The sequence below is a fragment of the Bos indicus x Bos taurus genome, chromosome 24 (assembly GCF_003369695.1).
Source record: "Bos indicus x Bos taurus breed Angus x Brahman F1 hybrid chromosome 24, Bos_hybrid_MaternalHap_v2.0, whole genome shotgun sequence".
NCBI lineage: Eukaryota > Metazoa > Chordata > Mammalia > Artiodactyla > Bovidae > Bos > Bos indicus x Bos taurus.
The window spans coordinates 1,028,893-1,041,340 of NC_040099.1; the positions used below are offsets into that span (position 1 = coordinate 1,028,893).

General features: G+C 58.7%; 1 protein-coding gene across 3 annotated transcripts in view; it reads right to left on the reverse strand.

Moving 5' to 3' along the window:
• The window catches only part of NFATC1 (nuclear factor of activated T cells 1), an 87,132-nt gene that overhangs the window by 48,717 nt on the left and 25,967 nt on the right, over nt 1–12,448 (reverse strand). For all 3 annotated transcript variants that reach the window (XM_027525794.1, XM_027525796.1, XM_027525795.1), the window contains exons 4-6: nt 3,295–3,497; nt 1,209–1,381; nt 51–191 (exon numbers count right to left, since the gene is read on the reverse strand). In XM_027525794.1, coding sequence (XP_027381595.1) covers nt 51–191; nt 1,209–1,381; nt 3,295–3,497 — 517 coding nt within the window. The remainder of the gene's footprint in view (nt 1–50; nt 192–1,208; nt 1,382–3,294; nt 3,498–12,448) is intronic.

Consider the following 12,448-nt stretch of genomic DNA (forward strand, 5'->3'; position numbering starts at 1 on the left):
TGCCGGCACCCAAACAGCAAGCACTCGATGCTGGTTTTAAGAGGAAATACCTGGTGCTTTCTCCACAAAAATGACCTTGGAGTCCTGCAGAAAGTTGTGGCCGGAGAGGACCATCCTCTTCCCTCCGAGGACGGGGCCGCTGGCCGCACTCTGCTTCTCCACCAGGGGCAGCTCCTGGGCCGAGCGCTGGGCTGTGGGGGTGCAGCGAGAAGTGAGCCAGGGAGACCCCTCCCGGGAGGGCTGGTCCACCCACACCGCCCCAGCCCCTCCTGGGCAGCTGGTCCACCCACGACGCATTGTCAAAGGGAAGGCAGCATGCCTCTGACTGGTCCACGCGGAGACGTGTGTGCATACATATGTGAGTGTGTGTGTGTGCCTCTGTGGGAGTGAACGTGTTCCGCTAGAGTAATCACCCTTGAAGGCCCTGGGGAAGCTGTGGGGAGTCCTGCAGGTGAGGGGGGACACAGCCTGCCCACCAGCAGCAACAGGGCGATCCCCGGGTCTAACCGGGTGGGGGGCCCACAGAGCAAGGCACCCCAGGCTAAAGTCGAATGTGGAGGGCTGTCCATGGTGGGCTCTCAAGGGCTGAGGGCACAGGTGGCCAAAATCGGGATATGGGGCAGAGGTCTGTGTAGCAGCAACAGCGAAGATACACTCTGCGGCCCCCAGTGACTGGGGTCCTCACACAGCCCCCAGTCGCCAGGGTCCTCACATAGCCCTCCCCAGTGACCAGAAGACCTGAGATGAGGGGCCTGCTCCTTCTCACGGGGAGAGACCATAGAAAGCTGGAGCCACCCGTAGCAGAGCCCACGGCCTGGGGATGGCCATCTGGAGACTGGACAGGAGGGTCCAGCAAGAGTGGACCACGCGGCAGAGAGGAGCCGTGAAGGAGGGGCCACGGCGGGCTGTGAGGGAGGGGCTGCGGGGCAGAGGGGGCTGTGAGGGAGGGGCCACGGCGGGCTGTAAGGGAGGGGCTGCGGGGCAGAGGGGGCCGTGAGGGAGGGGCCGTCAAAGATACCTGACTGACGTTCAGGTCAGAGACAAAGGAATGAACCAGGATGCTCCCCGAGGCGGCAGGCAGGCGAGCTGTGAGGATGGGGATTGCGACACAGCACACCCCCTGGGGCGGGGCAGAATGTTGTGGGCTGTGGGAAGGGAAGGGTCCGGCGGGACTGGCCCTCGGCCTGGACACGGGGCGGGGCACTCACAGCATTCGATGGGGTTGGAGGCCACCTGCAGTGACAGCGTCCGGCCGTTGGGCTGCGGGATGTGGACGCGGAAGACCAGCCGCACCCGCGTGTTCTTTCTCCCGATGTCCGTCTCCCCCTTGCGCAGCTCGATGTCGGAGTTCCTGAGCTTCAGGATCCCGGCACAGTCGATGCTGTGAGATAAGAGTGCCTGCCTCAGTCCCTAGCCCTGCCTGACACCCACTCACCTGTCAGAACAGCCCCAAGTCCACCCATCAAGTGGGGGGGCGGCAAAGGAGCAGGACAAGCCAGCCCCTCATGCCCCCAGGTCTCAAGCAGGCAGAGCCCCACTCGCTCAGGGCCCGCCGCAGTGGGCAGGTGTGGACACCCCAGAGGAAGTCTCCCAGGGCGGGCTCTGAAAACCTCCTTCCCCAAGATTCTGGGAGTGTCCCCCCTCAGCTCAGGATCCTGGATTTGCTAGGGCCTCATGTGATTTCCAGAGAAGGCAATGGCACCCCACTCCAGTACTCTTGCCTGGAAAATCCCATGGACAGAGGAGCCTGGTGGGCTGCAGTCCATGGGGTCGCTAGAGTCGGACACGACTGAGCGACTTCACTTTCACTTTTCACTTTCATGCACCGGAGAAGGAAATGGCAACCCACTCCAGTGCTCTTGCCTGGAGAATCCCAGGGACAGGGAAGCCTGGTGGGCTGCCGTCTATGGGGTCGCACAGAGTTGGACACGACTGAGGCGACTTAGCAGCAGCAGCGTGTGATTTCCTCTAGTTTCATTTAACTTAATGATTCCATCCAACACCAGTCTCCAGCACAACAATCCACAGGCAACTTGTCAGATGGAAACCAGCCCTTCCCTCCGTCAGACGCACAGACAAGGCAGCACGGGGCCTGAAGGTCGGGACCACAGCCTGGCCCAGAGTGCTGGGAAGACTGGCCCGCGGTGCCCGCGCTGCCCTGGCCTGAAGGGTATTTCATGGAGTAAACGCAGCCACCGGAGTCAGAGCTGCAGCTGCTGGAGGGACCAGCAGGGTCTCCCAGCCGTCAGCCCCGCTCCTGTCCTTGGGAAACTTAGAATGAATCCCCTCAAATCCCTGAAAAGCCAACACAGAGAGAAGGCTTTCTCTTTGTTTACAACGTAGAGGGTTCAGGAGCTACTTAGAAACAACTGATCAACACCCCACACAAGCCCACACTGTGGCTTCCCACACCCTCCCTCCCCAGCCACGGCCCTGGGCTCCTTCTCCTCCGAGGGACACGCCAAACCCACCTGGGCGCAGGGCCTTCCCACTTGCTGTTTCCCTGCAAAGTTGCTTCGAGGCCGCCCCCACAGACACCCCCCGAGAACCCTGTGTTAATGAACTGCTGCCTTACGTGTTTATCTAGACACACAGGGTGTTGAGGCTCCATTCTGCGCCCTCAGAGGCCCCCAGGAGAAGGCGAGTCTAGAGGGACAACCCTGTCCCCTTTCTCTGCTGCATGTGTAGCTCGGGAGTGAAGGGCAGGGCACACTGTGGTCACTCAGTTAATGAGGCCACAAGCAGGGACCCCACTTGGACCCGAGAAGAAGACTCTGTAGCTTGCTAACCGAGTCATCTCTACACCAAAGAGCCAGGCCTGACCTGCATGTTCCAGCTGGTCACATCAGCAGAAACCCTCAGTGAAAACACAACCCAGACATGCTGGTCTCCATAATGCTTCAACATGAGCAGCGTTTTAACCACTCTTCTGGCTTTCACAGAGCTTTCAGAAAAAAAAGGGTGCCATACAGGGGTGGGGGCAGGGGTCAGGCGAGAATGACTTCATGTATGTGTATGGCTGAGTCCCTTTGCTGTTCACCCGAGACTATCACAACATTGTTCATCAGCTATACCCCAATACAAAATGAAAAGTTTAGAAAAAAGAAAAAGTGGGTGCCATGTTTGTACACAGAGGGGGCTCGCATAGCTGTGAACTGAGTGGCAACATGAAAACCCTAGAAGGAAACAAGTCTGCCGTCGTAAATGTTTGTAAAGTTTCCTGAGGTGTTAAGCAAAGTGGAAGTGTGAGGAGGACTCCCCTTCCCTCCGAGGGCCGGCCCGCAGCGAGCTTACGTGGCGCGCATGTTGTTCTCCGGCAGCAGCGGGATCTCCAGGACCTTGGTGCTGCAGACGACGGCCTCGTGGCTGGCGGTGGACACGGTCTTGCCCGTGATCCGGTGCACCTGATAGAAGGCGTGTGGCCTCAGCAGCCGGTCGTCCGCCGTGCCGATGAAGAGCTGCAGGGTCAGAGGCTCGCTCTCCACATAGCCATGCAGCTGCGGGCAAAGGAGCGGGGCCGTGAGTGCTGCACCCATGCCGCGCCCGCCTCGCTCCCCGCTCGTGGCCCGAGGCCGGGCCCCCGCCCCCTTCTGGGCTGGACACCTCGTGAGTCGGTGTTGAACACCCGGTTGCCCGTGCTGGAACACGAGCGCACACAAGGGCCGTACACACCTGCACGCATCTGCTTGCGTCTCAGGACGGCAAGAGGGGCCCCACGAGGGGCAGGTGGGGAGGAAAGCCGGGGTCTCCGGGCCATGGCCTCGTCCAGACACTCCTCTGCCCACGCGTGTGGACACAAGCATCTCATGAGGCCAAGCCCCTCCACACAAGCCCACCCCCGATGAATTCAGACATGCACCCAATAGGACTCAACCCACTTTCTCCTACTCAGTCCTGTCCTAACCAGAAACAGGATGCTCCAAATCAGACACACCCGACATCTGCCCGGCAGGCTGCGGGTGCATGGGACCCTGGGGCCTGTCCCATGAGCCCCAGGTCGCAGCCTGTCTTCTGCCAGCTTCAGATCCCACATGGGAGGTGGGGGGGGGGGCCTGTACACGGCCATTTCAATTGTATGCTGGGCACATGGTCTTGTGTGGGCATAAAACCCATCAGTCTTGGGCTCCAGACACACAACAAGCTGACTCTGCACCAGGAGCTGGGGTAAGTGCCGCTCCCAGGACCTTCACCAGCTGCTCCTGGACAGACCTCAGGTGGAGTCCCCGCCTCGCTTCCCCCGTACCCCTCAGTGACAGTCCCTCTCAGAAGAGCACTGGATTTGCCTTCCATCCTGTTTATGGCAGGCCATCCTCAAGAGGCAAATCCAAAGCAAGCAGGCAGCGCAGGGCCAGCCCCTGTGCCGATCCCCCTCCTGCAGAAGTGGGGACCTGCCAGGGTCCCGACACAGGCCCCAGGAGGGTAGCTGCCGACATAGGCTCAGGGGGCACAGTGGGCTGCTCTCCCCTTCGCGGGCTGTCATCACTGCTCCTTGGACTCATGGTAGCAGTTCAGACAACAGGCAGTTCAATGAGCCAGACCAGTGCAGTCAAGAAGGCTGTCGGTCACTGCTTCCATAAGGGCGAGGGCATAGCCACCCACCCTCTGGCCGACCCTGCTCCCCGGGCGGAAACCACAGGAGAACTGGCCCTGCAGTGGGGTTGTTCTCAGGTCCAGCTGATACATGAGCCCCAAAGCCCCTGCTTAGATGAGGCTTCAGGGGGATCAGTCCCCGCCCCGCCATCCAGGCTCCACCTCTGTCCTGTGAGAAGTCCTGACAGTCACTCCACAGCCACAGGGCAGGAGGCCAGGCTAGACGACCGAGAACTTCCAGGCAGTGCCGGCTTGGGACTTGGGACTGTTTGGAGGCGGACTAAATGCAGACAGTTCTCAGACACACAAGGGGGACAGGATCAGTGACTGCAGAAACGGGACACCTCCAGGTCCAGCAGCAGCTGACCTCCATGTCCAAGACCCTGCTTGCTGTTTCTAGGGCTCACTTTTTCCAAGCTGGGATGTCAGAATGGAAGCTGAAGGTCCAGAGACAAATGAGCCGGAACTTCATTGGCAGGTCTGGCGCCAGGCTCCGGCACTTTCTCTGCCCCGTGTCTCGCTCCTCCTTGCAGAGATCCCACTGCTTGCTTCCCTGGCTGGTTTCCACTTCTTTCCACGACACCCAGTTAGCAGCGTCCACCTCGTTCCCGCCCTCGGCTGTGGCCTCCCCAGCTCTCCTGACCCCACAGTGAGGAACGAGTCTCTCTTCAGCCCAGAGAAGTGAGCGCGTGCTGCTTCCAGCGTGTTTAAAACCAGCAGCAAACCGTCCATCAAGACGCGCTGACAAAGACCCAGCTACTGCACTGACTTCACTTAATTAAGAGATGAAGTCACTTGTAAATTCTGAAGCCTCAGAAGAGAATCCAAACAATGACAGGCCACTCTTGAGAGTCACGCACACTCATCAAGAAGAGTGCCGGGGCTGCGCACCCCCCACGTGGGAGGATGAGCCGGGGCATCAGGCCAAGAGCCGGGCCAGAGAGGGATCCGCACGGCACCTCATCAGGGCGGGGCTCGCGTAGCCTCATGGCTCTGTCCATCCAGCCCCGTCTTCCGGCAGACATGGTCTGCACAGCCTTACAACAGACAATACGAGACCACAGGCCACCGAGCCCAGCTCTGACTGCGGCTGGATCGCGGCCCCAGTGAACGAGTTTACAGCTTCAGGTGAGCGTCCGGCAGCTGAGACTCCCAGCACCGGGGACTGGCGTCGGTGGACGTCTCTGGGGAACGGTCTGTAGCACCCGAGTAACATTTAACAGCCTGTGTTTGTTAAATGTCATGGGCTGCAGAGTGGCTCCCGGGGCATCTGAGCATCACTGTGAGATCTTATGGAGACGAGGATGCAGGTTGGGCATGCACACAGGTCGGGCGTGCACATAGGACGGGTGTGCACACATGCACACGCCGCACACGCATGCTCACAGGCTGACATGTGCACACGTGCTCTCCAGACTCTCTGGGACCCTGGAGTTGCTTAAAGATCTTATTTCCTGGCAGGAGCAGCAGTTTCAGGCATCAGACTCCCTGTTTTTATCGTCTCTGTCTGTGACACGGCCCCAGGCACCCATGGGTGTGCTTGTTTTCAAAGTGGGTCTTTCCTATTAGAACAATCTTGTGTTCATCCTGACCCACAGGGTCTGACCCGTACGGACCAGACGTGTGCCCGATGGGCAGTGAGCAGACAGAGTGAACTGGTCTCAGGCCTGTGGCTGGTCCCCAAGTGTCCACAGCAAGAAGAGAGCTAGCAAGAGCCTAAGTTTACTGAGAGACCTAACGTCCACTCGCTGTCCTCCCGGCCTGCTGCATGGACAGAGGCTGACATGGGGCCTCTCCCACCTCTGAGGCCATCAACACAGAGAACCTGCTGGGGCTGCCAACTCCTGATGGTGGGTCCTCCTGACAAGGTTAATTCTGCAGGAACCGCACGCTCTGCCCACCAGGGCGGATGTGCACTCTCCTAGATGGACCCACGAGAGTCTCTGAGCACAGTGCTGAGTCAGGGAGGGTGCTGGGAAGCAGGATTGGCCCCCCGGCCCGCCCAGCTGCTCTCTTCCGTGCTGGGGAGCCCGAGTCCAGTCTTATGCCAAATCCCCCCGGCCCGCCCGGCGCTCTCGTCCCTGCTGGGGAGCCTGAGTCCCATCTTCTGCCAAACTAACGAGTTTCCTGAGCAATCTGTGCTGGACTCGACCTAGGTTTTCACAACAGGAAACGTGAATAAAATCAGAGACTGAGGAAGAGACAAATCCTGCCTCTCAGTATTACATTCTGTGACATTTAATACAAGAATATGTAGGCGAGGCTTTGACCAAGACTTGCTCATGCGTGGCCACGGCGTGTTCCTTGTGTCAGGAGGGGCCCCAGGGCGGCACGTGGTCTGGCCGGGGTCAGACGGTCTGACAGCAACAACTTCGAATCCCACAGGACTCACTCTGGGGCTTGGCTCTGCCGGCAGGCAGTGCATTGTGGGTACAACGCTGCCTTTTTAAAAACATGCCATTTCAGTGAAAATGGGAATATTTAAGGCTTAACCTGGGAGGTAAACATCTATTATTTAAAACATGAAGCTCATTTTAAGAGAAGTCATTTAAATACTTCACATGTTCCACTGCATGAGTTTTCTGCCCCTGGCAACTTATAGTATCTGTCAAAATAATATTTATAAAATTACCTGTCATAGCAATGACCTCTCTTTGCTTCAACTTAAACTAAACTGGATGTATTATTCCATTTTCAAGGTACGAGAGCTAGTGAGTTTTCTACACACAGAGATGTTTGTTTTTAGCTGCTGCGCTCAGCTCAGCACTTACACGGCAGGATGACAGGTGAGGAATGATTGAGGCCAAATTTACCGGACGCTGAAATTCCCACAGCACACACAGTGGCAGCAGCGTCATCAAACAAAGGACTAGTTTAATTGAGTGAAATTACTTTCAACTAAGTTTCCAGTTGGTACAAACATATACCGAGCAGGGATCCTAGTACACAGTCAAGCAGGCAATTTAAAGGGAAATTATGCGTTTAACCCAGATGTAAAATTTGCATCTTCACGCAATACCCAAAGGAGCTCTGCAGGAAGAAAAACTCCAGTTCACAAGCTGGTTCCACCTTTTTTAACCGAAATTTTCCCAGTACTGGATTAACTTGAGAGACTGCCGTGTGAGCTTTCGGCCTCCAAATCTGCAAGAGGGCTTCCCCTCAGGGTGTCTCGCGTCCTCCATGGCCTGGGAGGAAGGACGGCCCCCCGCCCCCCACGTGAGGTTAGCTCCCTGCAGACCAGACCATGGGTGGGCGGGGCCGACGCTGTGACCCGAGCCCTCGTTCCTCAGGACAACCTCTCTGAACTCACTGTAAATATTGCACGATGGATGGGGGCAGTGGCCACTCCCCAGGGGTTTGGGTAGGCAGAGGTGTGACTCTGGAGGCCGAGCCTGGATTGTGGGTCTGCCACCAGTGACCCAGAGGCGCCGTGGGTTGGGCCAGGCAAGAGGGCCGATGGAGGTGCCGAGAGGCCAAGGGCACTGCCCGCCAGATGCCCACACGCCCGTCATCGGCCTGCTGCCAGGCCAGCCCCAGCCCTGGCATCGGGTGCCGTGGAGGGGATGGCTGCCACACAGCAGCTAGGGCAGGACTGTGGGTCCTGCTGGGTGGGGCCCGGCCTACATAGGGCGGGGCTGGCCACCTGAGCCGACGCAGAGTAGACGGCTGTCCCGCAGCCCAGAGCCCAGTGGCTCTCGAGGGAGAGGAGACGGAGGCCCCAGCTCACTGAAGACCGTGCTCCCCACCTGGAGTGTGTGGACGGGGTGCTTCCGACTGCCCGGCTGCACGCGGGGCAGGGGCAGTGCTCGGGGGCGAGCACCGTCCCACCCGGAGCCCCCCACAAAAACAGGCCCATGAGCACAGCACAGCAGGAGGAGGGGTAGTGCCGGGGGCACCTGGCGTGGGGTCCGGCCGGGGCCTGGGGCGTCCCTGCTCCCCAGGCGCTGCTCAGTGTCTGCGGCGTCAGCAGCGGCCGCAAATCCCAGCCCTCGTTTCTGTTGTTCTCACTGGCTACCTCACGCATTCTCGTGCTGGTGCCCTGTGACCTCGTGAGTGGGCACCTCTTTGCTTCGGCAGGAGTACAAATGGCAATCCCCTGCTCGGCACAGACAATGACCACATGTTGCAGGGGCTGAATGGGGCCCAGAGCTTCTGCAGAGCCCGCCCAACAGCAGTAGCTCCCACGGCACAGGTGTGTCTGCGAAGAGGGAGACCGTCCAGGTCTGTGCACGTGGCCGAGAAAGAAGGGCAGGAGGGAAACACCACCTGCCTGGGAGCTGCAGGAAGAGTGGAGGGCAGGCGCCCCTGCCCTGCGGCCCTGTGAAAGACTGATTCACTGCAAGGGCAGCTTGGTGGGGTTTTGCTGCAGGGAGGCCGGGTCAGACCCGCGTCCAAGTGGCGTCTGGGCCCCCAGGGCGGAGGGGAGCCAGGCTGCTGCATCGGGTGGTCTGACCCTCAGTTCCCCGCCGGGCCCAAGGAGGTTTGCAGTCAAACGGAATTTCTTCTACTAGCGTCTGTTCCTCTGGCTTTTGTGAAAACTCTGGTTTCAGGTTAAACGATCCTATCTCCAGAGTAGAAAGAGATGTCCACTTAGAACAAATCAAATAAGAAAAAAACGGAGTGAAGTTCAGAGTAAAACAAAACACACCAGAACGTCAGATGAAGGAAGCGTTGCTGTCTAGCCGCAGTACTGAGACACTCCCAGAAGCCCATCTCTTGAAATACTGATGCTTTAGTACCTGGGGCAGGTGGTGGTGGCGGGGAGGGGTGCCACGTGAAATGAAAAGGGATGATCACGTGATACGCTGATTTTAATGATCTGGGAAAAAATGACTGGTTCCTGGTGTGTTCCTTCCTTGGTGTCATCTGTCACAGTCTTCAGGGGCAAACTTGAGCCCAGAAGCCGGCCACCCTAAGGAACATGAGGGCCGCTCGGGGCATGAGGCGGGGCCAGGACCCTCCCCCCGGGCAGCCCAGCCTCCCCGCCCCCGCCGTCTGGACTGGGGCCTCCCGTCTGCTCACCTGGCCACACAGGGGCTACACGGGTCATTCACAGGGACAAGGACACAAGTTACAAACTAAAGTGCTGTTCAGGAATTGACAGGCCCCACCGAGTCTCACGTTTCCATGACCTATTAATTATTCACTGAGGCCTGGCTGTCTGTGGGGCTAGATGCTATCCCTTGGGCTATTTTGGTAACTGGGTAAACGAAGCGTCCTCCTCTGATCCCTGGGTCAGAGGTCAGTGGTGACCCCCCAGGTCTCTCCCCAGCCCCATGGGGCAGCTGGAACTGGGGACCTTTCCGGCAGGGCCGTCTGCTCCCAGGACTGGGTCGGGGTGTCAGGGAGGCAGTGCAGAGGGCAGGCAAGACGGACGCCCTGGCCTGGACGTTGGCCGAGAGGCCAGAAGTGGGGAGCACTGTGTGCGTGCGTGTGTCTGAACTGTTGACAGAAAAAAAGGCAAGACTGTAAAGTTCAGGGAAGCCCACAGCCCCCTCCTCGCTGTTTCCATCACAACAAAGGTCACCCAGAACCGGGGCCCTGTTGCCCTGGCTGCGTCGTCACACTGAGCCTGCCGGTGGGCCTCGCTGAGGCCGGACGGAGCCCACCCAGCTCCAGGCCCCGGGGAAGAGGAGCCAGCACCCAAAGGGGCCTCCCAGCTGGTGGCCGGGGGTCCTGCCTGAGGAGCCAGCACCCAAAGGGGCTGCCAGAGCAGCCAGACACGCCCACCAGGGCTGCAGGGGCCTCTGGAGAGTCGGGGCGGTGGACGGTCTGAAACACTCCCCCAAGTCTCTGAGCGACGCTGGCCAAGCCCCACATGCATCTGTGTCCCCAAATGAAAATGGGGGGCAAGGTCCCCTAAACATGAAGTCCTTTCCTAATCTTATAGTCTGATTCTGCCTAGAAAGAAGGTTCTGTTTTTTACCGTGTCTCCTAGATTCAGGGGAGGGGCCGAGGGGGGCAGCTTGCCCCACATCTGGGCACAGAGGGGCCTGCGTCCTGCACATGGTCATGGCCTCTGACTTCGCAACGAGCACGGGGACGCAGATTCAGGCCCGATGAGCTAGGTGTCCTAGGCGGGCAAGAAAGCCCATGTCCAGCCCAAACGTGCGCTGGCCTCCTTCCTGCTCCGCGTGACAGCAGGTCTGACTGACAGCCTGGATGCTCTGGGAAAAAAGCCTGGTTTCCCTCTGACCAGCTGACCGCAGAAGGGCACAGGGGAGCGGCTGGCCCCCCGACGTGTGGATCGGCCTGGCCGAGGCTGCGACGCCCTGGTGGGAGGAGCCGCTGTGTTGGAGGATGTGCTAAAATAACTCAGCGCAGAATAAAACTTTGTGGTTACCTGGCTTTCACAGCAACGAAGAGAGTTTTCTATTTTCATTTGTTTTATAATTATCTGCAGATTCTATTTTTACCCAATTTGTGGTCCACTAACTGAAAAAGAAAACAAACCCTAAAAGCCCCTCTTCCTACCTGCTGCCTCAGCCCTGCACGTAGCTCCTCTTTGCCTCGAGATCAGAGGACTCGCCCTCGCGGGAGAGACACCGGGTGAGGCTGACGTTTCTGTGGGGCCGGCTTTCCTCTCTCTCTCTCTCTCTCTTTCGGCTGCACGGTGCGGGAGGGGCCTCACCGTTTACACCCAGAACCAGCCACCCTCATTCCGCCCACACTGAACTTGAGTCATTTTGGGGTACTCATGCTCGGGTGGGGCTTTCCTGGTGGCTCAGATGGTAAAGAATCCACCTTAAATGCAGGAGACCCGGGTTGGATCCCTGGGTCGGGAAGATCCCCTGGAGAAGGAAATGGCTGCCCACTCTAGTACTCTTGCCTGGAGAATCCCATGGACAGAGGAGGCTGGGCTACAGTCCATAGGGTCACAAAGAGTCGGGCATGACTAAGCGACTAACACTTTCGTGCTTAAGATACTTTAAACGCTGTTTCAAGTTACAGAATTCCTCCAGAACATCTCAGCTCTCTCTACTCTACACTGAGAGGTAATAGCATTTGTGCCCCAGACACCTGCCCAGTGGGGATGGGAGCCTGGGGCCCTGGCCGGGGGTGGGGGGCACATCCCCAGGACCGTGGAAAGCACACCGAGGATGCAGACACCCTCGCTCAGGGCCACAGCCGCGCACCTGGCGTCTCAGCAGCACCCAGTCCGCACGAGGCTCCCTGCCCTACAGGACAGCACCCCTGGCCGACAGAACCTATGAGGCAGGGGGCATTCGGCTGTTACTTCTCCGTTGCTTTATTTTCATTTCTCTGTACTTAACAGCTATTTCCTCGCCTCTGTAACGTAACGTCTTTTCCATTCAGCGATGCACTTTCTTCCAGTGGAAGCCGAAGCAAGAGGGGCCGTAAACACTATGTTTATGCCACTGGGCTAAATGCAGGCACTGCTGACCTGCCTCCGCCCGGGAGGACCTGAAACGCCATGGCCTGGGCACTGATGGGGCCCCTGCTGTGCTTCTAAGTCAAGCCACCAACCAAGTGGGTACTGATTGGCAACGAGTGTGTGGCTGTGAACATCGCCCCAACATCATCCCGCAGACTCCAGGCCCTGATTGCTGCGTTGGTGGACGGCCACTTGTCCCTGCACCCTCCTGCCCTCGCCAGCTTTATTTTCATTTATCTAAATGGAGTAGAATACAAACAAGGAGTGCCTGCTGTCTCCCCTTCCGGCCTGCACCATTCCCTAAATGACAGGGCTGGGAGCTCGGGTCACAGTGGGGGCGTAGACAGGGGTGGGGGACTTTGAGGCCTGCCGCTCTTGGGGACAAGATGGCAAATGTGTGTCCGGTAGGACTGTCACAGGTCACAGCGCAGGGCCCGGCGGGTCGTGTCACACGTGTGACTG